We start from the raw sequence: 27,835 nt of genomic DNA, 5'->3' as shown, positions 1-27,835 counted from the left end.
AGCCAATATAACACTTAATCTTGAGTAACTGAATAATTTGTGAAGGACTTCATGACTTTTTAAGAAATTTATAATTGCACAGTTAGATTTAGATCAGTGCCTTGGGTAATTTCAGGATGTAAAATAATAAAAATATTATAGAATGAATTCCTGAAATTTGGAGTATAAAGAGCTTGATTGATGCTGTGAAATCACTGTTTTAATTACACTTTCTTTAGCTGTTGGATTATATCCGTTGGCTTTTAGCACCAATTTTTGTACTTAGAAAAACCCCCTTCACATTCATGTCTGTTTCTAGCACCTTCTCCCTGCTGCCTTACCCGTCCAGAGTTAGACGTGCATACCCCAAGGAACGTCAGGGGCAGGACAGGAGACACTGCCACTAAAAACAAAAACAACAACAGAAATCAAGGTTTGTTTTTCATATTTTTCAAAACAAGTGCGGTTGTGTGGTGGTATGTATGAGGTGGCGTAAGAACTGCTCCTTCCTGGTGAAAGCAATAGAGGAATATGCTCCCTAAGCACCCAGGGGCAACACCTAGGGCCACAGTGCCTTCAGTATGTCTCCGCAGAGGATGGTTTGGCTCTCAGCTTAGTAGGTTTAGGAACTCAATTTGGTCCATGTATCTAGATAATCAGCCTCATAGGGACTTGCATTAAACACATCATTTCAGATTGATGCATAAATCAAAGTCCCAGTTAATTAGGTTGCAATGAAGACTATGTAACCTTTCCTGCTACCACAATATCTAAGCTGGTCAGGACAGGGTCTCATTTTGCTCCCTGTTGTGACCACGGTGCGTGGCACAGTATTTTGCACACAGCAGCCATTCAATAAGTATTAACTACATTTACAAAGAAAGAAAAGAGAGAGAAAGGGAGTAAGAAATTCTGAGTGAAATGTCATCCAGATCATAAAAGTTTAGTATTCCAGCTTGCCTCCTCAGAAAACATAGCTGTGATATACTAGTTCATGCTAGTTCTTCAGATTCCTTAGTTTTCCCCTGGAGAAAAATAAAATGAATTGACTTATTTTTGCCTTTTAGCCTTGATATTCAGCCTCCTTCATTCTCTTTGTAACTCAGCCTTTCTTCAGAGAGATTACACTACAACTAATGAAGCCTCAACTTTGCCAGCCCTGCCTCCCAGATACTCAGCCCTGGTCAGCTTGCTCGGACTTCCCGAATCTCCCTGGTGCACACTGATAGATGGGCCCTTTGTTCTTGGAGGTGGTCTCTTCCAGATTCAGGGTCCCCTTCCTCACCTATAAGGATAACCCACAAAAAGCATCTGAAAGAGGAGCTGATGCTCCACTGATAGGTAATATATTTCAACACATCCCCCCCACATACACACTCAAAAGGTAATGACAACAAAGAAAAAGGACTTTTTATATCTAATTTGTAAATTTCTATATTTGAAACAAGTTGCTCCTTGGTACTTCAGAATTACACATATGTATTGACAATACAAATCTCATCCTGTCTGACTTTTGGGGCTCAGGGTTGTACAGCAGTTTTCTATGTGAAAAAGTTTAAAAGTCTAATAATTCCCTCATTCTAATTCTTGGCCCAAATCAGGACTATGCAAACCTGAAATGAGAACCACTCACCTGACAGTCCCAGGTTTCCAGGGCTGCTCAATGACCTGAATAGCTCTGGATCCTGCTTAGAAAGTGTGCAGCAGGCAGAGACCAGATGGGGTCCCCTGGGTGATGCCAAGGAATCCTGCAGGGCTTCCCCTATCCCGGGTCACAGCCTCTAACCCAATATGTATTGAATTGGGAGGGAGCATGCACAGAAGTCATCCTTCTCTAGCTTTCTTTCCCAGCAAATGCCTAGGGAAATTTCCCCTGTTAAGGCTGTTACTATTATCTTTATTATTAATGCTAAAAATAATAAGATAATTTTGAGAATTTTGACCATTGTGATGATGCTTGCAATGATTCATATTAATCAAAAGTCTGCTCTGGCCAAGCCTTTTCCTAGTATTTTGCAGACATTGTTTCACTTAATCTTTAGAACAACTCTATGAAGTTGTATCTCTCTCATTAAACAGGTGAGGAAATTGAAGCCTGGAGGGTTCAAAAACTTGCTTAAGATCACACAACAACAACAACTGGTGTAATCGGTATTGTTTTACTCCACAGCCTACTTTCTTAACTAGTACTTTGGACCTCTCCTATCTTAAATCCCAGGAAGGTAATTAGTTGCATAACACACACCAACAAGGGAAATCTCAAATTTCTAAAAATCTAATTAGATTGCTTTTTACATTGACCCTTTGGTCCATCTTGACTTTTCGAGGGGCACATATGTATAGCTCATCTACCGTTATGCTCTGCTGAACTTTGTATCCCTTTAGGATGCACGGCCCGTCCTATTAAAGGGAAGGGGGGAAACTAGGAGAGGAAGGAGATAGATCAGTTACTGGTGTTACCATAACAGCTTCGGGTGCAGCTGAGAGACTTTGAAACTGGTGCATAAAATTAAGCTTCAGGATTATCTGCTTCTTTAGTACTTCATTCATCTGGATATAATGAGATGAGTCAGCCAGCAGCCAAATCCCACTTACAATTGGAATCTAAGTATTAGGAAGAAAAACTTCCTATATTATACTTCTGCCATTGTTGCCCTAAAAACATTTGCTTTATTTTACCTTTTCTTTATATGGTCGGAATTCTGTAAATACAATTTATGAATAGCATTTAATTACTGTGAAATCATAGCTTTCCAATTTCTTAATATTGACTCAGTTTTTAGAAATGTTCATAAAGGCAAGCTAATATATTAATTGCTTTCATGTCTGTTTTTTTCCTATTTTCCTTTTATATGACCTTTCAGAAATTATCAATATTAACAGAAAGATATGCAGACAAATGAGTCTATCTTATTTTTAATGATGCCCAAAGAAGATAATATTTCTTTCCCAAATTTTTCAGTGTTTATTGAAGGAATTACTCTCTAATATCGAATTCCTATTCCTGTGGGTGAGCTGCATTCCCTCCAGCTTCATCCCCTTGGAGATGGAGAATAGTTTGTCATAGGAACAGGGAAGGGTTAACTTATATGCTGTGAAATATTCTGAGTTTTAGATATATGAAGAAGATCCAGAAATTAAATTTTAATAGGCCTCCAGATTTGGACAGCAATCAAAGATTTTCTCTACAGTAACAATTACACACACCACTGATCTGAGATCAAATATTTATGTCTTTTCTACATGCTGGAGAACTAGCCTTTTGCTAGTTACTGTTATTACCAGGCCAATTCAATAGAGGGCAAAAGAGACTAAAAATGTCATTTCACAGTGGAAACTGCAAGAGAAAGTAATAATGAGCCTGGAAAAGATTAAGTACAATTGGAAATGAGTCTACACTGCAATAAAATACTATATTTGAGTGAATTTTTTTAGGGCTGTAATTTTTAACTTCTACTAAAGAACTGCCGTTTTTGCCTATCCCTGAAACACACACACACAAAGACAAAGAAGCCTGATGCTAGCAGGAAACAAAAGCTCTTGCTCATTTCAGAAAAGACTCTCTTTTCTAAAAGTATAGTCTGAAGAAGACTCTTTCATTATGCCTTGGGGGAAATGTAACCATTTTAAAAAATGAAGTAGAAATTATGCTTTCCTTTGGAAAAACTTGGTTTCCTTTGTTGCTGCAACCTAGAAAGCAGTAACAGAGTAAATTCTGCTCCTGCAGGCCCCCCATCAAACACTCCCCATGTCTCATCCACCTGCAAGGACTAGAGCCCCTTCACGTGGCCATCATTAATCACCACCACGATGGGCACCACTTTACCAATTGCGATACTGTAATATCTTTGGGGGTACAATCTTGCAGCAAATTCCCCCAAACCAGGTACTTTTCAGGAACTACCATAGAGCTGCTCTTGAAGAATTTATGATTTAGAAACTTGCATTAAAGTATTATATTGCCTTTCTTTCATAACTTTATTTCTTTTCTGTTGACATTTCTGGTGATTTTATTTGGTTCCAGGGAAGCTGTGAAATTCTGTTATTTCTTCCCATTTGGTTCCAAATATACAACCCAACAGAGTCGTTAGGATCTCTTCAATCTCAACTGGGGATGGCTCCAACGAGGCACGGTCCCTCAGAAAAGTGCTTGTATAATCCAGAAGGGCGGACAGGACTGGAGACAAGAGGAGGTAAGTAGTAACAGAAGGCAGTTATGAGTGAATGGGGTGCCTGGACGGAGTTCAAAAGGAGGGGACACGGGTCTGCTGGAGTCTGGGAGGGCTTCATGGAGAAGGCTCGTGTAGGGAGAAGGTTCTCCGGTGGCAGAGACTGGAGGAAGTTGGCGTCTAGATGGTGTCAGTAGCTAACGTGAAGGCTGGGAGGATGGAAGGGGTAAGGATGCTCATGGAGCAGTAAACAGATCTGTCTGTCCGTGACGGGGTGCTCGCGAAGACAGAATACGGATGCACAGAGTTGCGGCAGGCCTTGAACGACAGGCGAGGAGACTGGAACTGTCTTCTCCATTTGTGTGGGAATTACTGCAGATTTCCGGAATAGGGAAGCGACAGGATGAAGGTGGTATTTGGGAAGATTGATGCAGAAGCAAAGTGCAGCACATGTGAGAGGAATGGGTATCCCCTGCCTGGAAAGGGAAGACACACCAGGAATTCCTATAAGATGCCCGGCATCCTTTAGTCATTAGCAAGTGCTTATTGAGTGTTTATTATGTGATAGGCAGCTTTCTAGGCCCAGGAATACAGTAATTAACAAGGTGGGTCCAAATTCTGTAGAGCCCGAAGTTGCCTTTCTCCCTCTCGTAGGCTGGGGTATGTATATGGTAGTGACCAACCTTTGGCCATGCAGGATATCGCAGTGGCAAGGTGAATGGAACCTGGGTCCTGTGCTAGTACCTAGCACAATGCCTGGGGCAAAGTAGGCCTTTGATAGATAGTTATTGAAAAAAACAACTATTCAACTACAGACCATTGGGAGTGGGGGTTGTGAGAGCCCAGAATTCTGAATATAGCGCTCCTGTTGTGGGATTGGTTGCGGTTAATGCATGTGAAAGCACCTAGCAAACCCATGACGTACATGTGATGGCCCTCAAAAGTTAATGAGACTGTAAGCTTCTTGAGCGCCAGTTCTGTGTCTTGTTTCCTGCTGTATTCCAGTGCACAGCGCATAGTAAGACTAAGTAACTATTTGTTAACTGAGAAGAACATCAATATAAAATGTGAGCCATTTTTCTCTCATCACTTCCTTCTTCACCCTTACCCCTGGCCCAGTGAATGAGGAAACTGACATGCAAAGTGAAGCAACTTGCCCAAGCTGACACAGTTAATAAACAGCAGAGTCAAGATCTGAACCAAACCTAGGACTTACTGGGTCTTCATTTTGAAGCCTTTCCACTCTGAGCCGAGGTAGACACTCTCTCTTGAGAGCAGACTTTGAGACAAGTAATGCACAACCCTACGGCAGTGGCCATTCTTTCCATTCCTTGCTTCCTAGGTGGTATGGACAGTTCTAAAAAACCTTCCCATTTGCTTCCACCAGTTTATGGTGTAACTAGTACTTTTGAATCCCTATGGGGATAAAAGTTTAAATAATTTTTTTAAGACTGTTAAGTGGCAGATTAACAGATCTCCAGCCTCCATCCCTCGGTGCTATTTACGCGAGAGAAGGAAAGGGAGACGCCACCGCAGGGCTGTCGTTTCTCTAACTGGCTGATTTGCAGTTCCCTTTACAATGCATCGTAGATACCAGAGCAACAGATGAGCCCCGATCCTGAGCAAGATAAGTCGCTGCTCTTTCGCAGGACTACTTCCCCTGTGCCAGTGGTGGCTAAGGAGCTGATTGTGAATGGCCTGGTTAGAACTGACTTAAGATGAAATTCTGAAGAGAACAAGGTTTTTCTCCCCTGCATATCTCCCCCCCCCAACATATCTATGCTACAACTGTTTTTAAAGGCATATTGTTTTTAGCAACTATCTGATAGGAAAGATATCAGCCAGCCAGGTTTTAGTTGGATGCTTTCACAGGGATATTTGTATATTTAAAAAGCTGGTGCAGATGAAACATTCCGGATGGAAAAGGGGCCCTATTACAGCCTTTTTTTCTCTATTTAGATTCAGAAATGCTTCCTCCATGGTATCTCTGGAGACTGTTGGCCTAACTTGAAAAATAGAAGCCTGTAATTGGGCATCCTTTCTTCTCATGACCCACTCACCGCCAATAAGGTAAATGAATAGTTATTTGTATTAAATTGTATGTGTGCGTATGTTCCCAAGTTCAGAAAGTTTCTGTAAGTATTATCTATAAATACTGTATTTGGTCTGAGATATTCATGATGATATTTACTTAATTCTTTTAGTTAATGAATACTTTTTCTTCCTGCCTTTTTTCTTTCTTTTTACCCCTTTCCTTTTTCCACCACGTGTTCCTCTTTTTCTCTAACCTGAATCACAAAGGTGGACACTGTTTAGAGTTGACATTTGGAAACCATGTCCATCTGTTCCGTTCCAGTTCTGTCCCTGGATGTGGAGAAGAAAGATGCTCCTAAGATTTTGTCATCCTGGATCTAAACTTGCAGACATTCTTTTGTGAGAAGCTGTGGCCACAAAGGACAGTAGCAGAATCTGCCTTCAATCTAACTTGGTTCTCTGGGGCCATGACTGTATCTACACATGGAAGCTTTGCATCCACACAGTAACCAAAGCCACCCCCTCATCTACCCCAGTGGTGGTGAAATATATGCGCAAGGAAGACTCTGCCTTCACCTGAACTTTGTGTCTTTTGAGGTTTGGATTAGATCCTGATAGAAAAAAATTGTTCTCAAATCAGAGCATATCAGGAAAGATTATTATAAGGGAACAGAAATGCATTTGGAGAGATGAGAACTTAGGGTGGACTGAGGTTGAAATTGTTGACTCAGTGAACAAGAGAGATAAAATATGAAGCCAGCCTGGTTGATGTGACTCTGCAGTTGAGCGATGACCCATGAACCAAGAGGTTGCTGATTCGATTCCTGGGCATATGCCTGGGTTGTGGGCTCCATCCCCAGTAGGGGGCGTGCAGGAGGCAGCCGATTGATGTTTCTCATCCAGGTTTCTCTCTCTCTATTCCTGTCCCTTCCCCTCTCTATAAAAAAATCAATAAAAACGTATTTTTAAAAACATGAAGCCAGTGACATGTTGAAGCTTACAGGCCTTTGGTAAAAAATGCTAAACCTCTTTTTTGTTTTCTTGCTGCTGTGTGTGTGGAAGACAGGAGTGGGGTGGCAGGGAAGGGGGGTTGGGCAGGGAAGGGAGAGAAGAGGGAAGGGGAGGAGACTTAGGTCATGAGATGCCTCCTGAAGAAGAAACTATGTTACTTCTTTTCACACCCTGTTCTTAAAATGTAGTCCACTTTCTACTTGGAGGGCGGAGGAGACCTGACAGCACCGAATGGCTGGTGAAACGAACCAGGCTAAACATGGTACTAAATGGGTGCAAATAGTAACAATCACAATCCACAGGCAGAAAGACAATGAACATTCCTGAAAGTGACTCAAAAGTGTAAAAATAATGCATTTATAACTGTTTAGGGACACTATACCTCAAATAAATTACTAGACACAAGACTTATTGGTTTAAAATCTTTTTGTTATCGTTATGTTGCTTAGCTGAGCTCTCATTTCTGGAATCCAAGAGATGCACGAGAGTCCCTTACTGACTGCCCTGTCCTTCCCCGTGTCAACAGCAGGTGAGAGTCCACACCTGTCTCATGGCCCGTTGGCACAGCAGCCAGTCACAGCTTCCTGGGGGGAGGGAGGGTCACGCGCATCGAAGCGAGGCAGCCCCACTTTGCAATAAACACTATGTGGCATTCATGGTTTCATTGCCCGGTTGAACAAGGGACACTTCTGATACGTTTAGAGATTTTTAAAAATTGTTTTGCAAATATGTACCATAGCGTGTGTTTGTTTTACGCTGCTCTTATTGGAGCAGAGACTATAGAAAGATCCTAGCATAGTGTTTTATATTCTCAAATCCAATGGAAAAGAGGATCCCATCTTCCAATACAGTTCAGATGTGCTTTGTTAAGTAAAGATGAGCAGAATTCATTTTAGGAGGGCTTCTGGGAGGCTTTGTGAATCCCCCAGAGGGGGCACTGTGGGCAGCATTTCCCTAATGGATTTCATCACCAAACTCTACTTTCTTCTTAATTTTTTGTTTTTCTTTTAACCAGGTCATATCAAAGGACTAAAATACTAAACTAAAAGCCTCCGTATGTCTTACCACTTTAAAAAAAAAAATGTCGTTACTGATTTCAGAGAGAGGAAGGGAGAGGGAGAGAGAGAGACAGAAACATCATTGATGACAGGGTCATTGATCGGCTGCCTCCCGCACGCCCCCGACTGAGGATGGAGCCCACAACCCGGGCATGTGCCCTGACCGGGAATCGAACCCTGATCTCCTGGATCCTAGGTCTATGCTCAACCGCTGAACCACACCGGCCAGGCTTTATCACAATTTAAAAAAAAATATCTTTCACTGGGCATAGCTCAGCGGTTGAGCATCGACCTAGGATCCAGGAGATCACAGTTCGATTCCCGGTCAGGACACATGCCCGGGTTGTGGACTTGATCAATGACTTTCTCATCGTTGATGTTTCTGTCTCTCTCTCTCCCTCTCCTTTCTTCTCTCTGAAATCAATAAGGATATATATTTTTAAAATTTTTTCAATTTTCAGCCAGGTCCACCCTTAGCCAGGTGCACTGTACCTACCCCAGTTCTCCCGTCCCTGCCATGCCTCTCCACATGGCCACTGGGTCTGACACCCTCTCGTATTCAAGCAGAGGTGCCGATGAAAACAAAGCAGAGATGTGTGCACAGAGCCACTGTCCTCATATAACCCGGGGCAGAAAAGTGAACATAGAGGCTATGTTCTGGCATAGAGGGAGAGAGAGAGCCTAGCACAGAGGCTCGGAGCCCTTACAGAGTGCAGGCCAGAACTGCAGGAGTTGCTAAGTGAGACCATCACTGAGGGGAAGCCAGTGGGTCCCCTGAAGAAGCTGAGGATGACAGAGAGCACAATGCACCCAAGGGAGGACTGGCCAGTACAGCATATGGGGTGACAAAGATCCATATCACCCACCGGAATCTATACTAGAAGGAAGGGACATGCACGCTGCCCAGCATGGGTAAGAACTGACCTGGTGGGACCCAATGCCACCAAGGCCTGAAGAAAGAGCAGAGGCCCAAGTATTTGGCCGTTTTGCCCATGAATATTGAGGGGCCTCAGGGAGAGTTTGAGAGACAAATTTAATGTTGAGCTGGACTCACATTCTTGGGCACCATTTGGCTGTGTGTCCTGACTCAACCAAAAGAACATTTCATACGTGTCCAGAACATTCCTGTGAAGCGCTCACTGGGAGCTGCCTGCTAATTCCATGAAGTCTTGTGATGTCTTCCTAAAAATCTATAAGGGGAAATATGTAATTGCCCCAGGGCCTCTCTTGAAAATAATGAATGAAAATCAACACGCAGATAAGTGCTTCTTTATAAACACCCGTTTGTAGATTGTTTACCTGCTGAAATAGCGGCATCTCAAAAGTACAAAGGACTGTTTAAAAGTTGGGTCAAGGGATACTATAGCCCGGGGGTTGACAAACATTTTTGTAAGGGGTCAGATAGATAGTATTTTCAGATGTGCAGGCCGCACAGTCTCAGTAAATGAGACAAAAGGCACCAAGAAGGCTTAGATAATTCTGTGAGATGACTGCAGTCGTAAGAACATGCTCCTTCTGTTAACTCTAAAAATATCTAGTAATGTTTTAGAAAAGGAGATTTTACGTCACTTTCACTCACAACATTATTTGTGAATTAAACGCAAGTGAAATTGAAGACGTTGTGGCAAGGCGAAGCACAATGGGGAACCAGGCCTTGATGTGGTTTCTCCAGTTTCCTCAACTGCTGCTCTAGTTATTGTGGGGAGTTAACTCTAATCTCTCTGTACGTGTGAGACCCTACTGTCTTTTTCCCCCGATACCTCACCTTGCTTTGCGAAGTATTATGTATTTTACAAATGGAATTAAAATAAAAATAACTTTGAGACTGTGTTGTAGAAATCCATGCTGCCCTACCCTCCGGCCCTGTCCCTCAGCAATGACTTAGATTCTGTAGTATTGAACAGGACACGTGAACATTTGGGGGCACTTGATATTTGCCATCTTGTATGGCAATTGAGGACCAGCTACTGACAAAGCTGTGGCATCCACTCAATTCTGTAAACAAACAAACAAAAACACAAACAAAAACCAAGTAGGACAGTCTCTTTTCTTTATTTTAAATTTATCTTTATTGTTGAAAGTATTACAAATGTCCCCCTTTTTTCCCCATTGATCCCCTCCACCATGTACCCCTCCCCCCAGGCCTTTACCCCACTATTGTCTGTGTCCATGGGTTATGCATATATACATACAAATTCTCATGTTAATGTCTCCCCACCCACCCCCTCCTTCCCTCTGAGATTCGTCAGTCTGTTCCATGCTTCTATGTCTCTGGATCTATTTTGTCCATCAGTTTATTTTGTTCATTAGATTCCACATATGAGTAAAATCATGTGACACTTGTCTTTCTCTGACCAGCTTATATCACTTAGCATAATACTCTCCAGGTCCCACCATGCTGTCTCAAAGGGTAAGGGAGCCTTTGTTTTTATAGCTGCATAGTATTCCATGGTGTAAATGTCCAATAAGATGCTTGATATTATTTCAATCTTCTTGAACTTGTAGAGACTTGTTTTGTGTCCTAACATGTGGTCTATCTTTGAGAATGTCCCATGTGCACTTGAGGAAAATGCCTATTCTGCAGCTTTGGGGTGGAATGTTCAGACAGTCTCTTTTTAAAAAAGTATCCTGTCCACCACTAAGCTAGCTGTCCTGACACTGGTTCTGACCTGATCCAGCAGTGTGGGTGGTTTTAATCCTGAATTTTCCATGATCCTTCTGCCACTGCAAGAAGCAGAGCAGCCCTGCATCTGAGCACTGGATACTGCTCTCAGAAGAGGCACTTCATTTACCTGATTCCAAACTCTTCAAGAGGACTTGGTTTGCCAACCTTCCCTAGCAAAGCAAAAACAAAAGCATCTAGCTCTGAAAAATTAGTAAGCAAAAAATTATCTGGATTAGTTCATTGCTTTCAGGCAATGAGTGCTACAGGTAATCTGGGCTACATTCCACCTTTAAAAAAAATTCTAATCTCAAATTACTGCCTTCCCAATATTAGAATTCTCTTTCCTCAGAGCCCAGGTTATCACAGACTCAAGAGTTTAATGCCCACATCAAAGACCACTTCCCCATTTCATTTACGCATTTTTCTGAGCATAAGAAAGATGGGTTTTGAGGAAGGACAGTGAATCAAAATGGAAACTGGAAAATCAGCTACAATCTGAGTTATCTCTTTAATGTCCTTGGTACCGGCTAGTAAGGCAATAAATACATCTTCCTCTTCCTCAATAAATAGAGAACACAGGAAGGAATTTGCTTTCATTAGAAAGTCCAGCAGGTCTAAGGGCTCTTTTTAAGATTCTGAACTGACAAGGCATCTTTATGTAGTGGGCGGAGCAATCAGCTTCTGAAATGCTGCTGGTGTACTTGCTCTTGGCTCCTGAGCCATCTGCTCTTACCCAGAAAGGGGATACGAAGTGGTTAGACGCACAGACCCAGGAGTCAGGCTGTCCAGGTTCAAACCTTAGCCCAAGGGGAAGATCTGGTGCTCACCATGTAGCCTAGTGATCACCTTAGCACCGGTAATGCTGGACAGACAGCCAGTGGACCCCTCCTGCTGTAACGCCACGTGAAAACACAGCATCTTCTATAATGGATTTTTTGCCCAAAAATATTTAACTTGAATCTAATTAAGGTTCTTACTTAATGTCTAGGTTATAGGAACTATTAGACATTGAACAATAGCATTAGGGGAGGAAATAGCACCCATAGCTGTTCTGCTCTCTTGAAAAGTGAAAGTTGTTGGGGGGGAAAAGTTGAGGAATGTAATCAGTCGCAGTATGTGAAATGTGATTGGGGGATTGCATTGAAAGTCTTGGCCATTAAAGACTCTGAGACTTGAACATGGATTGGATATTAGTAGGTATGAGGAAATATTCTTAAATATTTTCACTGTGAAAATATTTATGTAGGGATGATGTCATGAAGTCTGCAACATTGACATCGTTCAATGAAATATGTACAGAGAAACAAACAGATAAATCAAATATAGCAAAATTCACTCAATTGTTGAAACTTGGTGTTGGATGTACAAGTCTCTGTTTTATTATTCTTTCAACTTTTTTATATTTCTGAAAGCTTTAAAATAAGCATTTTTGGAGAAAAATTGCTTCCACAGCTCCTATCAATACATTAACCAATACAGTTGCATCTGTGCTATATATTCCCTATAGTTTTCATGATGGAAGATTTATCTTCATGGTGTACGGGAGCTCATTACTTTCACTTACCCAGTGACATCACAACAGCAATGCTCCCTTGTCTTTCTAACATTATAGTCTTTCCTTCTTTTGGCCCCACATACCCTTCTACTTACTACTCCACTTACCTTTCTCCACTACCCTTAACAGAAAAACTCAATTTAAAAAAAAAAAAAAAGTTATTGAGTACCTGCTGTGTCCTGGAGATATGATAATGAATGACAAAAAAAAAAAAAAAAAGCACTGCTCTCATGGAGCTCATCTTTTAGTTGGTGAAGACAGATAATAAACAGAGTAAGTAAACAAACGATGTAGTATGTAAGAGGGGCTGGGCTAGGTGATCAGAGAAAATAAAGCAAAGAGGGATGAGAGTACATGGATAGAGGTGTCCAGCACTGCTGACAACCTGTGTGGAACCTTGTACACACAGAGCCTTGCATCAAGGCACATGGCTTGGGAAGCAGAGCCCAAGCTGGATGTCATCCCTCATTTTAGTCCCCTTGACCAGGCACCTGTGTAAACATCTTACACAACTATATGGAGTTGACTCTGGTGATTTCGCAACTTAAATAGGGTGGGTGTGTACATACCATAGATTTTCCTATTGTTAAAACGGGGAGCTATTGATAAGTTTGAGCAGAGAGTAGTATGATCGGACTTATGGTTTAAAAAAATCACTTTGGCCACCGTGTTGAGAATGGACTGTAGGGAGAACAAAGGCAGAAGCAGGAAAACCCGATAGTAAAATAATCCAAGTGACAGAGGGCGATGTCACAGGTGATGTGTTAGTGGTGAAGCTGGTGCGTGGTGGTCCAGTTCTAGATAACACTGTTTAATAGACTTAAAAAGACCTGCTGATGAAGTGGATTTGGAGGGTACAAGAAAGAAGTCAAAGATGGTTCCAGGGTCTGGGGCCTGAGCAATCAGAAGGATGGAGTTTTGATTATCTGAGATGAAAAGATTATGGGTAGACCAGGGTTTGGGAGGAAGATAAACAGTTTGATTTTTGATGTTAAATGTTAGCTGCCTATTGGAATCCAAGTGGAGATGAATATAGAAGTCTAGAGTTCATGGGTCTCGGAGAGTTTCAAGCCTCCCCAAAAAAGTTATCTATAGTCATTGTTACCACTTCCTCTGCCTTCGTTCTCCTGTGAACCTGTGGTATAAAAAGAAATATATTTGGTTTTTGTCCCCACTTCCTGGCACTAACCTCCTTAAGCCCTTCAAAATTTCTGAGTGACAGATAGGAGTGTTTTTGTCCTTCATAAGGAGCCCCTTTTGAGCTTATGCTAGTGAGGTGGCTTAGGGCGGCGAGGCTAGATAGGCTCAGGATGGGGCTGGTCACCAGAAAGACCAAGTGAGTAGAGGCCTGGAACTTTCAGCCCACTGACCTCTGAGAAGCAGAAGCTGGGCAGGGGAGTCCTGCAGATTTAGCTCTATAAAAACTCTTTAACAACAAGATTTGATGATCTTCTGGGTTGGTGAACACATCCAAGTGCTGGGAGGGTGGTGCACCCCAGTTCCATGGGGAAAGAAGCTTCTGCACTCAGGATCCTTCCAGATTTCCCACTGTGTACCTCTTCATCTCGCTGTTCGTCTGTATCCTTTATAAAGATCCTGTATAATAAACTGGTAAAGGTAAGTAAAAGTTTCTCTGAATTCTGTGAGCTGCTCTAGCAAATTAATCAAACCCAAGCTGAGGGTCGTGGAAATTTCCAATCTATAGTCAGTTGGTCAGAAGCACAGAGGACAGCCTGGATTTGTGATTGGTGTCTGTAGTGGTGGAGTGGGTGCAATTTTGTGGGACTGAGCCCTTGGCTTGTGGGATCTGATGCTTTCTCCAGGTAGATAGTGTCAGAATTGAATTAATTGTAGGATATCCAGTCAGTGTCCATTGAGAACTGGAGAGCTGCTTTGTCATGTTGGAAAAAACACATCAGAGAACCCGTTCCATACTTTCGTCCCCTACCGATCCTCTGAAACTGCTGATGTCACCAGCGACCTCCCATTGCTAAATCCAATAGCCAACTCTCTTCATACTTGAAGAAAACTATTCAGGTTCCAGGAAAATTTGAAGTCTTGACAAAGTCATCTTACCAGATTCATTTGACACAGGACATCATTTCCTCCTTTTCTGAAAAATGTTTTACTTAACCTCGAGCTTTTCTGTTCATTCCTCGCCGGACACTCCTCCCTCCTCAGTCCCCTTTGCCAGGTTGTCCTCCTTTGCCCAGTGCAAGTGTTAAGGAGTGGAGAGTCCTAGAGCTCAGACCTTGGACATTCTCTATATAGATCAACTTTTCAAGCAATCTTACCCAGTCCTAAGTTTATATCTCCAGTGCAGATCTCTCCTCCAAACTCCAGGCTATTGGACGTCTCCATGTGAATGTCTAAGCTTGAATTTCTGGGTCCAAAAGCCAATAAATGGCCCCCTACCCCCTCACTCTTCTGTAGTCTTCCACATCTCAAAAACAGCAACTCCATTCTCCCAACTACTCAGGTCAAAACCTTGGAGTCATCTTCAACTCCTTCTTTTTCTCATACTCATATCCAGTACATCAGAAACTCTTTTCGGATATACCTCAAAACAAATCTATAATCCACACCTACCAATACCACTCTGTCCAAGACCATCATCCCTTGTTTGAATGAAAAAAATGAGTCTCCTAACTGGCCCCCCTGCTTCTACACTTGCTGTTCTACAGTCTAGTGTATTTTTCATAAAACACGCAGGAAGATCATTTAAAAATGTATGTTAAATTATGCCAATTCAAAACTTTTTAAAAAATATATATCTTTATTGATTTCAGAGAGAAGAAAGGAGAGGGAGAGAGACAGAGAAACACCAATGATGAGAGAGTCATCATTGATCGGCTGCCTCCCCCAATTGGGGATTGAGCCCAGAACCTGTGCATGTGCCCTGACCAGGAATGAATTGCAATCTCCTGGATCCTAGGTCGATACTCAACCTCTGAGCCATGCGTGGCTGGGCTATTCAAAACTTTGAATAAAGGCTTTCCATATTATTCAGATTAAAAGCCCAAGTCCTTCTGATTGTCCAGAGTGACCTGCAGCATTCCCCTCTCCCTCCAGTCCTCACCTCCCACCACTCTTCTCCTTCATCTCAAGGCTGCAGTCACCATGGCCCCTGTGCCTTTCTTGAAGACACTACTCATGCTTGTCCTCAAGGCTTTTGCCCTGTATTTCCCTCTTAAAACTCTGTTCCCTCAGGGACTTACATGTCTTACTCCCTCACTTCCTTTGGATCTCTGCTGAAATGTCACCGCATTAGAAAGGCTTTCCCTAACCACTCCATAGGAAGTCCCCCCCCCACCCCCAGCCATTGGTCACTGTGGCCCTTACCCTGCTTCATTTTTCTCCCTGGTCCCCACCATCTGCTGACATGTGCTTATGTGTTTCTACCCACTAGGATGGAAAGTCAGAAGGGCAGGGATGCTTTCTATCTTTGTTTTTACTATTGAATCCCCAACACCCAGAAAAGTGGCCAGCATATACTTTGTTTTCAATAATGAAGAACAAAGAATGATGGTCATGTTCAAGGACAAAATGCAGCCAAGTAAGTTTGAAGATATAATTAGCTTCATTGAACAGTTCATGAATCAGGGAGAGTGCCATTTAGCAATTAGAAGGGTGCTCAAGGAGCTGTCTGAGATGGGAGGTTTTTACATGCAGAAAGAAGGAGGGATATGAAGTTAAAAGAGTGGGTTATTTCGGGCAAGGACACCTTCCCGATGGAGAAGGCAGGGGGGCTTATCGGGCAGACACCTCGCTAGCGTTGGTCAGGAAATTCCAGACGGATTGGTTTAAAATGTCGCTCCTGGAAGAGGCTGAAACTGCAGTGAGGTTAGTTACTAAGTTTTGGTTTGGTCGTGTGGCTTACCAGAAGTGGCTCCATCTTGGCCTGTTGTTTCTTTTTTTTAACAGTGGTATGTATCAGAACAGCGGTGGTGGGGATGTGTGGCAGCCGGCTCCAGGGCGGCTCCCGACGGTCCTCACCTCCAGGATTCACGTTCTTGTAGGAGCCCCTCCCACAGTGAGTAGAGCTGACTGATCTGTGTACCGATGGCAGAAATGACAGCGTGACTTCCAAGCCTGGGTCATGAAGGACATCATGGCTTCTACCTCGCCCACTCTCTTGAACTGCTCCTCGTGGGAGAGGTCGGCATCGTGTCACGAGGATGCTCAAGCAGCCTGGGGACAGGCCCATGTGGGAAGGACAGTCTCCTGCTCAGAAGCAGCACCGCTGCGAGTGAGCTGTCTTGAGAGAGAACTGTCTTAGGAGCAGATCTAGAAGCCATCGAGCTTTCAGGCCAGAACCCTGTGACTATGCTGCCCCCAAATTCCTGATCCACAGAAATTGTGTGATATAATACATGTTTACTTCGGGGTAACTTACGCCACAGTTGCCATGATTTCTGCATTTGCTCTTCCTTCTGGCTAAGCCTCCATTCCCTCAGATAGTTGCATGTCATAACTTCTTATTTCCTTTAGGTTTCTGCTGAAATGTCATGCTATGCAGGTATCCAGCAATGCAACAATAGATAACAAATGCAGGATGTGTTTGAGATATCCAGGAGGTAGATGCAACTGGATTTAGCAACTGATTGGATATGAGGGATTAAGAGACAGTGGAAGGAGTCAAAATGATTCTCGAATTGTTGGTTTGTACAACTAGTTTGTACCATTCCTGGATTTAGGGAAACAGGTTTGGAGAAGAGATTATAAATTGTTTTGGACCTGCTGAATTTGAAATGTCCAACAAATTTCCAACTGGAGATGTCTAACATGCAGGCAAACACGATACCATTTGTAACACAGAAGGCAGATCTGGACTAGAAATTAAGATCTTAGAATCAGGGCCAGCTGTACAATTTGTAGGGCCTAGTGCAAAATGAAAATGCTGAGTTCCTTGTTCAAAAAGACCACATGATGTCTACCAGCTGCCAGGTTCCCCTCCCAGCAATTTGTAGGACAGACAGACCACACTCTGGCTGAGGGTGGGGAAGTTGAGCTAGGTATCTTCTCTTCCCACAGACTCTATGCTCCAAACTACATTGGAGGGGCGACGTCCAAGAGATTGCAACTTTCCTGCCAGCATGCACTGGAGTAGGGGATGGGCAAGAGATTCATCTCCACTGAGTCACCTCCTGGGTGCACTGTGGCACTGCCAGTCTAGGGCAGGGACAGGTGCCACCATGACCCACCCTAAGATACAATGGGTATGACCTTGACCCTGACCTTCCCTGTTCCTTGCCCGAGTCTCCCCAGGTCCTGGTGGTCCTGGTCCTGAGTGGGGCAAAGGGGAGGATGGGCAGGGCTGAGGTGCCAGGGAATGGGGGAACTGGCACGGAGAACCTACCCCAAGGAGGCAGACTGCATGTGAACTCACACAAGCTCTACTGTCTCTTTGAACTTCATTTACAAAACAAAAACTCAAAGTTGACATTAAGAATTTCAAGCTGGCGCTTGCCAAAGCATTAAGACCCCAAGCATTAAGCCTTTCTGCGAGCAGGGCCCTGTGTGAAGGAGCCGTTTGAATGCCTATGAATCTGGCCTTGCCTGGAATGGACAGAAAAGTTGTAAGACTGAATGAGTTCAAAAAGGAGATGGGAAAAAATGAGGCCTGAGGACTGAAGCCGGAGAAACACCAAGACTTAAGGGATGGGCTGAGAAAGATCCTGTAGCCAGTGAAAGATTGTAACTAATCTGAAGACCAATGAAGGAGAAAATACTTGGTCTATGATCTCTGATTTGGAAAAGCTTTGCAAATCCAATAACCTGGCCACATGTTGTTAAGCACATTTTATTTCACCATTCATAATATAGATGATAATGTTTCAGGGTCATAGGTGTGGTTCTTACAAAGGCCTATTATCTTGATTATTTTTGAAGCATATATTATTCAGTTGGAAAAAATGCATGAGAGAAGCTGCAAAACATAAAATGAAATAATGGAGTTTACTAATAATAGATTCACAGCTAACCTAAGTAAATAATTCATTTCCCTTCCAGCCACAGTCACCTTTTCATACAAGGCCAGCAGAGTTTCTCTGCAACATTTATCAAGCAAGAAAAATGTAAACTCTAAAAATCTGTGAAGAATTTCTGATGACTCATTGAAACCTGTTGCAAAATCAACCACAAGAATTTTCTAACTACTAATTAACTTCGAGCGAAGTCTTAGGCCATAAAAACTAGACCATTTGGTGAGAGAACTGTGGCAGAGAGTTGATGAGAATTTGAGAGTTTAAAATTGGTGGGGGACATTTTTTTTTTAACGGATTCAGAAATGTCTCTGGAAGTGGTTTATAACGTGGCCAAGAACACAAGTTCTGGAACAAGCTGCTTGGGTTTGAATCCCAGCCCTGCCACTTACTCCCTGTGTGATTTTGGACAAGTTACTCAATTGCCCTGTGTGTGTGAGTAAAAGAGGGGAAATGACTCCTAGGGTTGTTATGAAAATTAAATAACTGAATGTAAAACATTTAGAACTGCCTAGCACATAAAAAGCACTGTATACGCACTTAAGTGAAAATTGTGAAAGGGGTTCACGTAACCAAAATACCTCTGAAATTTCTATTATAGTAGGTTCCACAAGTACTGGGGAGAGTTCACTAAAGAAAAGTTTTTCTTCCCCCTCTTCACTTTTCCCCCTGTATTCTTCAATCTTTTCTTCCCTCTACCCATCTTCAGAGCACTGTATTGTTTTCTGTTTATATTAAAAACAATTTTCACCCAGTTGGTGTGTTGAGTGTGGGCTCATGAACCAGGTCACCAATTCCATTCATGGTCAGGGCACATGCCCAGGTTGTGGCTGGATTCCCAGTAGGGGGCGTGCAGGAGGCAGCCCATGATGTTTCTCTCGCTCGCTTGCTGGCTCTACCTTCCTCTCTCTCTAAAATCAATAAAAACATATTTAAAAAAATAAAAACAATTTTCTTTATTCAGAAAGGTTCCTTAAGAAGTATAGTGTTTCCTGGATATTTTCGTAAAAGTGATTTCTCCATATCTTAAAATGCATATTCATGGCTGTTTTCCCAGTTATGATTAGTCTCGTTTTCCTCTTTTCTTTTCTTTTTTTCTTTTCCTCTTCCTTTCTCTTCCTTCCTTCCCTTCCCTTTCCCTCTTTCTTTTTCTTTCTTCTCTTTCTTTCTCTTTCTTTCTTTCTTTCTTTCTTTCTTTCTTTCTCTTTCTTTCTTTCTTTCTTTCTTTCTTTCTTTCTTTCTTTTCTTTCTCTCTCTTTCTTTCCTTTTTCTCTCTCTCTCTTTCTTTCTTTCATATAAACATAAAAATGATGCGTATGGGAAAATAAAATGCACAGTAGCTTTAGTGTTATCGTAATTATCATAATAATTCTGGTACTTCAGTGGAAAAAAAATATAAAAACTTGCAATGAGAAGTGTTAGACAATGGCTATAACAAGGATTTCAAATACACCTCTACCCCTTTTGAGAAGTCAAAACTGACTCGTCTAAATTCACCAGCCCTTTCGAAAAAAGTTCTGCAGAAGCATGAATGACCCTAGGAACGTGCAGTTCAAACTGAGCCATGTGTGTTCCGCACAGAAACCTCTTCGGATCTGCCCTATTGTTCCCTTTGGTCTCCAGGAATGCATTCTTTTACTCTGTGCCTCAACTTTATTCCAGTACTTTCTATGTTTCTTAGGGTCATTACAGTTTTTTTTACACTACGGCAGCGTTTCCAGGCGGAGGTCCTCGGTCCCTGTGCCCCTCGGACCCCGGGACTGTGCCTGACCCGGCTGGACCGGCTCGGGCCACTCCCTGCGCCAGCGCCCGCGGCGGGTAGGGGGCGCTTCTCCCGCCTCAGCCGCGCTGCAGGCGGAAATCCTCCAGCCTTTTGTGAACGTGTTTCTTTTTATCTCGCTTTGCCTTTTTCCCCTTCTGCCGCTTATCATCTGCGAGTTTCGCCTCCTTTCCCGGTAATGCCCCTCCCCCGTTCTCCTACAGAACGCTCGGTCCCCGTCTAGAGTCAGAGGGATTGACCCTCTAAGGCCCCCGGGCTCCACGTACCCGCGCGGCGCAGCGCAGCGGGCTCGCCGTCAGGGCCCTTCTCGGCAGCGGCAGCGCCCACAGCCCCGAGCCCGCGCGTGCATCTCCCCGACCTTAGAACCGGAAAGCGGCCCCGCCTGGGAGCGCGTCGGGGGAGCCGCGCCCACTCCCACCCGCGCGCGCGCCCGCCGCGCCCTTCCCCGAGGTGCGGTCAGGACGCGCGGACCGCGAGCGCCCGCTGCTCCCTCCGCTCTCCGGCTCCTCGCGAGCGCCCAGCCCGCCGGGGGAAGTTCCTCGCCCCGCGCCAGCCGGCGCGCACTGGGCATGCTCAGTGGCGAGCGCTAGCCGCGGGCTCCGGGTTCGGCTCGGCTTCTCCCGAGCGCGGGGTTGGCGCAGCGGCCCCCGAGCCGGGAACGAGACCCGCCCCGCGGTCCCCCGCGCGCCCCTCCCCCCGCCGCCCCCGCCGCCGCCGCCCCCACCGGGCGCCGGACCCGCGAGAGCCGCGTCGCTCCGGAGCCCAGGAGCCCCAACTTCGCGCCAAGTTCGGAGCCGCCTCCGGAGAAGCCGAGCAAATGATGACCAGGGACGTCCTGCTGGAAATGGAGCTGGAGGACGACGACGACGAGGATGGAGATATCGGTGAGCCAGGGCGCCCTGGGGTGGGCCGCTGCGGGCCCCCGCAACCCCGAGCCCCCGCGGGAGGAGGATGGGGACTGCGCGTGGGTGCTGCACCCACCGCGGCAGAGGTTCGTGGGGACCCTGGACCGCTCCGAGGAGCGCGGGCGGGCGGGCGCCCAGGGCCGGGAGAAGGAGCCCGCGCGCCGCCGTCCCGGCCCCGCAATGCGGCCGCCTCGGGCCGCAGACCCGGGTCGCCTCCCCGCTGGGCCCGCGGCTGCCGGCGGTCCCCGGGAAGGCCAGGGAGGCGAGGGGCACGCGGCCGCCCCGAGAACAGCTTCGGGACGGGGAAGGGACCCAGCCCTTGCTCAGTCACGGGGACACAGGGGCACCGCTGCGTGCGGAAGTCCTGACTCAGAAACCACAACTTCTGGGTCCTTTCCTCCGCCTCGAACTAGCGCAGGGGATTCTGTCGGGGCTGGAGGGGCGCGCGAGCCCGGGGGCGGGGGCGCCGGCGGGGGCGGGGAGCCGGCTGTGACCCACCTGAGCCCTCCCCAGGTGAGCGCGGGCGCTGGGCTCGGGGAGGCAGGGCCGGGCACTGATTTGCAGCCGCGGCCGGCAGCCTCCCTCTCCCGCAGAGCCCGCGAGGTGGTAATCGGAGGTGGAAGCCCTTAGGTAGTGGGGACCGCAGGCATTTCCTGCGCGTCCAGTGGGGCCTGGAGCTGGGGGCGGGGCCGGCCCTTTCCTAATTGGAGTCGGAAAATGCTTCAAGTTGTAAAAGGAGCGGAGGGAGAGCTGTTTAAGAGCAAACAAAAGCGTGGGAGGAGGCGAGGAAGGGGAAAGCAATCGCAGGAGCGAGGAGAAAACCAGGTCTCTAAAGAGAACACTCTCGGGCAATGATGATGACTTCGGGTCCCTCCAGAAGACTGGCGATTAAATTACCACGCTGGTCTGTGCCACAGACTCCGCCTGTTTCCTGTTTGCCGGATCACTTTAAAACTTAACAGTTCCTGTTCATGCCCTGAAGCCCTAATAACTTTAGAAAGTGACTTAATTTTAGGAGTTAGGTGTGTTTTCTTCCTTTCCCAGTCTAGGCACTGCTTATTTATTTGTTTAGTTGTTTTTTCTATCTCTGTTGCGATATAGTTGACACATAACGTTGTAAAAGTTTAAGGTGTACAATGTATTAATTTGATACTCATATATTGCAAAATGATTACTACCATAGCTAACACCTCCATCATGTAACATAATTACCCTTTCTTTTTTGTGGTGAGAACATTTAAGATCTACTCTTAACATCTTTAAAGTATATGACACAGTATTATTAACTATAATTACTATGCTGTGCACTAGATGCCCAGAGCTTACTCATAACTAGAAGTTTGACCAACATCTCCCAGTCTCCTCCCCCATCCTGTTTCTATGAGTTCACCTATTTTAGATTTCACATAAAAGTGAAATGCAGTGTTTGTATTTCTATGTCTGATTTGTTTCACTTAGCATAATGCCCTCAGGTTCCATCCATGGTGTCACAAATGGCAGGATTTCCTCCTTTCTCTTAGCTAAATACTATTACATGGTGTGTGTGTGTGACCTCTATCCATTTATCTGTAGTCAGACAATTAAATTGTTTTTATATCTTGTCTATTACAGTCACTTCTCATTGAAATTCATAGAACTTGACAACTTCCTTGTTGGCCAGGGACAAATGAATGGAGGGGATTTTACTTCGTGGTTCAGCTTTACTTATCATTAGGTTGAGAACAATTTATTAGGTATCGATCCTTATGGAGGTAGCAAATAGTGTTTTTCTTTTGTATAGGAGAGAAAACTGAAGCTCACAGGTTGATCTGCCTAGCTTCTCCCTCAGCTAGTTAAGGTTCAAACTCAGGTGTTCTGATTTGCAAGACCTGCACAGATTAATGCACTTTCCATCTGGTGACTCCAGCTGTTAGATAATGTATAATGCTTTCTTCAGGCTTTAGTAATAAATCATGATTACATAAAAATATAAATCATAGGAGCAAACTTTAAAAAGTTAACGATAAAATTAGCAGTCTGTTTCATTGGAAAATACTCTTGTTTATTATGGTGAAGTGTAACTGTTTATATTGAGTATGGAAAATAAGTAATGGTAAAAACCCAAATGGAAATTAAACAGGACACTCTGAGCTTTGTTTGTCCCCCCGTGCCATCAATAGATCTCAGTTTAGAAAGAAAACTAACATGGTCTAGTCTGTGCTTGCATGGTGAGGCATCATAAAATTCATCTTAAGTGTGTGGCAATAGGCTCTTTATATTTATAATTACAAGTGTAATCTATGCTAGTTCTACCAAGTCAAACTGTAGATACATTTAAGAAGAAGTGAAATATCTCTGCCCCTCCTTCATCCTGCGCTCCATAAGCTACTAATATGAATACTTTTGTGTGTATAGGTGTCAATTCAACATATATCAGGCAACAAATATTTAACTATGTCTCAGCAACTTTTGGTTGTTACATAAAGGTAATGTGGGTTGCAGTGATTGTATATCAAGAGAAAATGTTTACCATGCCAATGGAAAGTTTATGCCACTGTAACACAGTAAACCTTTTAAAAGGTTACCAGAAGCAGGCTGATGGTATACAACCTTTTATGAAATAATTATAATTTACAGCTATGGGAGAGGAGACTCTGGTGAAATGAAGATTATAAATGTTACCTCTGCCTCTAGTTTTGCAATGCAGGGCTGAGTTAGAGCTGTCGACTAGTGTATTTCCCCTAGAACTTGGTTGTCACTACTAATAGTTGTATAATAATTTAAACCCATTCAGGTACTGAAGATTTCTATGAAATCTCTCTATAAATGTTAACTTTATAATTCAAAGCAGGAGAATTATTTTGACATAAGTTCCTGGATAAAACATCTGTCATCCCCTAAATTGCAAGAGACAAAACACACACACAAACTTTTAAGCTCGATTTTGTCCCTAGCTACATCACAGAGATGTTTTACATACATATGTGGAAGTGTGTCCTCTACTAGACTGGGATTTGGGGGCTTTTTTTTTAAACTAGTGAGTTTCTGCTACTTTTGAAGAACTGTTCAGTACTTTGAGCACAAAGATGTCCTTCTTATGGAGGTAGCAAATAGTGTTTGGCATGAACCAATCTAGAGAATCAAAGATGGTAAATCTCACCATGGGTGTCTTTTCCGTATTTGCTTAACTCATGGCCAACAGAAATTATGCCCAAAGGTTCGCAAATGAGGCAACCTGTTGGCATGAGAGCATTTCTGCAAAAGGCCACTTATTTCTCCATGAGCTTCAACAACCAACAGTAGATGTTACATCCAGGATGTAGTGGCAGGATATTTGGCCTGCAGCCCTGTTGCACTGGTGCTGGTGGAGATCCCATGTCGAGGCAGGTTGTGTGTGCCTGGTGTGCAGAAGAGGGTCCCTGGCTGCCTTGCCTCCAAGAGGACAGTCTGCCACCTCCAAATTAATCCGTGAATTGAATACAACATCTCTACCTGTTGATGTAGAAAGTGATAGAAACATCTTTTGTAGCGAGAATGTAGCTATTATATTTACGTTATATTTAGTATGCTGTTTCATTTTGTTCCTTGCATTTCTATGGTTCAGACTTCACTGAGAGGAAAAGAGTTCTTGATAAAGAAGAGGGCTACAGAAACAAGCCAGATAGTTCAGGCAGAAGGGTTTTAGTTCAGGGTTGGTGGTTTTGCATCCCCAGGCTGTTTGTAGAAGTGTTTACTGGCTGATCCCCACAGCTAATGGTCATGTCACTGGGGTGGGGGTGGGGGGTGGGGGAGGTGAACAGAGGCCTGTTAACAACTCTGAGAGATAGTGGTTCAGCTGTCCCTCTCAGTCGTTTTCATTTGCTCCCTTTTCACTGTCTCCCCGAATAATCTCTATCCCCTCACTACCTACTTTGTGTTTTTTTTTAGTCCTTACCTGAGGATACGTTTTTATTGATTTGAGAGAGAGAGAGAGAGAGAGAGAGAGAGAGAGAAGAGAAGAGGTGCCCATGGATGTGAGAAACATCTATTGGTTGCCTCCCTTAAGCGCCCTGATTGGGGATCAAATCCACAACCTAGGTATGTGCCCTCACCAGGAATTGAACCTGCAACTTTTGGCGCATGGAACTGCACTCCAACCAACCCAGCCATCCGGCCAGGGCCCTACTTTATGTTTAATCACCTGCAGATCTTGTCCTAGCTCCGGTTTTCATTTATCAACATTACTTGAGCAACATTACCTGCTGTGCTAGGTGCAGGATTAGGTGCTGGGCTGGGTGTTGGGTGATGAAAAATGAGTGAGATGCACCCCTTGGCCACGGAGAGGTAGGTTCCCTGGAACCAGGCATTTGCAGTAAGTGCCATTATTGAGGTATGTATACAGCCATGGGCAGAGAGTGGGAGGCAGCTTCTCAGAGGGATTCGTGGGCCAGGTGTTGAAGGACCAGACATGTGCAGTGGCATAGAGATCAGAAGGCGAGTCTAGAATTCCAGGTAGTCACCTGTGGTGCAAGGGAGCAGCCACAAGGCTGGGAAGGCAGGAGGGGCTGCACCATGAAGAATCTCCCGTGCATTTTAGGGATTTTGGATTTTACTGTGTATGTGATTTGGAACCCCTGAAAGATTTCAAGGAAAGGATTGAATTTCCTTTTGGAAAGCCCTCCGTGACAGCATGCTGGGAAATGGATTGGAGAGAGGAGATGGTAGAGGCAAGCCTTTCCAGCAGTCAGGTTCAGAAATGCTTGCAATGGCCATGGTGTTAGAGATGAGTGAGTCTGAGCGCTTATGGAAGAGCCAGCATCTATGAGGTCTCCAGAGACAAGTTGCTTCCAGCACAGAGTCCTGGATAAGTCTCCAACTTGAATTCAGTGGTTAGGTGGAAAGTGGTGGCCCGAGGAGAACAGGTTTGCAGGAGAGGAGAATTTTCTGTTCTTCCAACAAGTCTCACACATTTCTCCTCTGCTTTGGCTCAGACCGTTCCCCTTCTAATACCAGACTCACTCCCCCTTTTCCCAGGCCTGTCACAAACTCAGAAAGCTATGACTGATCCTCCCGGCCCAAAGTGCCCACCAATGAATTCTCTCACCCCTCATCTTTTTGTTCTACCCAATTAGCATTCACCTCGTATTTGGTTTTTATTGTTTATTGTCTTTGCATTACCTATGCCCACAACTAGAGTGTACATTGCTTGGGGACTGGGACTAGGTCATTTGGGTTTTCTAGAGATCATGCGAAATAGCCCAAATGTTGTAGACATTTCATTGCTATAATTTAAAAAAATCCCTTCTCTTCCTCTCTGTCCTTTAAAGGCAGGTGTCTTCTGTGCTTTATGTTCTGAGCAGTGTCCCTAGTGCCTAGAATGGTGCTTGATATTCAGCAGAAGCCAAGCGAGTCATTGCGAAAGAATGCATACATGAATTACTCCTTTAAAGTAACCTGATTAACAGAATGCATAGCGGTTTTATGGTCCTCTTAGAATTCTCTTCTGTGACATTTGAGATTTCCCCAGCCATCAGTTATAAAAATGTTGATCATACATACTCTACGAGGTGCTCGGCTGGGTTCTGGACCTGGCGACCTCCAGTACCTCACTATCTAGAAAGGAGGTAGAGCATGAGTACATAATTGCAGTAATCTGTGATTGGGGCTGTAATCAAGATGTGTGCCAGGGTCAGTCCTGGTACCAAGGACAAAGCATGTAATCTTGCTTTGGCGAATCCAAGATAGTTTACTACGGAGCCAGTTCCTGAGCCAGCCCAAGGCCAGGTGGAAGATAGTGAGGGAGTGGGGCTGGGACAAGGGAGTGTCCTGAGCATTTCGAAATGTGAATCATTTCTCAAAGAATAAACCTGGATGCTGTCCTTGCCTTATTTGCTATGGCAAGGGGATCATTCATATATCTGTTTATCTATATAACTATATGTTTATAGATATAATTTTTTTTCTACCAGGGTGACAACAGCTGAAAAACCAAACAAACAAACTGTCCTTAACGTTTTTCTCTCTGAGCATAGTCAGTTTGGCCCTTTTTCCTAAACCTTTTGTTATTTTCAGTTTCAAGTCCACGGTCACAATTAATCTTCCAGATTCTAACTCAAGGGTCAGAAATTACTTTCTGATAGGTTCCCCAGTCTCCTCCTATAATGCTCCTTATTTGTTGGGTCTGACACAAGCTCAGCCCTAAATGAGTAAAGCAGTTCCACGCACACCCCTCTTCTTTTTTCTCAAGTGGCTGCAACAGTCATGTATGTTTCCTTTGGGAAACCAAGACATTCAGACCAAAAGCTCCTGTGAAGATTTACATCAGAGATACTATTTAAATTCTGAAACTCTTGAGGGGAGATGATAATATATTATTAAGAATCCCACAATCTAGCTTTAAAGGATGGTCTTGAACTCTCAAAGTGGGATTTGTAGCAGGTTGAATTAAAATGATTATATTTTCATAAAAGTTTTCACTCTAATAATACTTTAGATTTTCTTCTGTTATCCTACTTCTCAGTTGTGTGTTGTATTCTAGTCAATTGGATGCATCTTAGCAAGAAGCTGATAGTCTTGGAGGGTCGGTAGGGCTGTCTTACTGACCTTTGAACCCCACAGCCTGCATACCATAATACTTTTCACATAGTAGATACTCAGCATTGTTAAGGCACTGTGTTTTTTAATGTACATAAATTTTTTAGAGAATTTTTTAAAAAAACAAAATGCAACATTCTAAA

The 27,835-nt window shown here is 44.1% G+C and overlaps 1 protein-coding gene and 1 long non-coding RNA gene across 3 annotated transcripts in view; both read left to right on the top strand.

Annotated features, from left to right (window-relative positions):
• Positions 1–1,169: 1,169 nt before the first annotated feature.
• LOC107528209 (uncharacterized) lies at positions 1,170–7,042 on the top strand. The gene is made up of 3 exons (XR_001602340.2): positions 1,170–1,320; positions 4,004–4,172; positions 6,505–7,042. It is a non-coding gene; the product is annotated as an uncharacterized LOC107528209 (long non-coding RNA).
• A 13,907-nt stretch (positions 7,043–20,949) lies between these two features.
• The window catches only part of ANO6 (anoctamin 6), a 168,556-nt gene continuing 161,670 nt past the window's right edge, over positions 20,950–27,835 (top strand). For both annotated transcript variants that reach the window (XM_087814708.1, XM_087814709.1), the window contains exon 1: positions 20,950–21,119. In XM_087814708.1, the coding sequence (XP_087670834.1) occupies positions 21,053–21,119 (67 nt within the window). In that variant the 5' untranslated portion in view covers positions 20,950–21,052. The remainder of the gene's footprint in view (positions 21,120–27,835) is intronic.

This window comes from Miniopterus natalensis, chromosome 2 (assembly GCF_054644295.1).
Source record: "Miniopterus natalensis isolate mMinNat1 chromosome 2, mMinNat1.hap1, whole genome shotgun sequence".
NCBI lineage: Eukaryota > Metazoa > Chordata > Mammalia > Chiroptera > Miniopteridae > Miniopterus > Miniopterus natalensis.
Note: the sequence above shows the minus strand (reverse complement) of the source record. Positions and strands in the feature narration are given on the sequence as shown.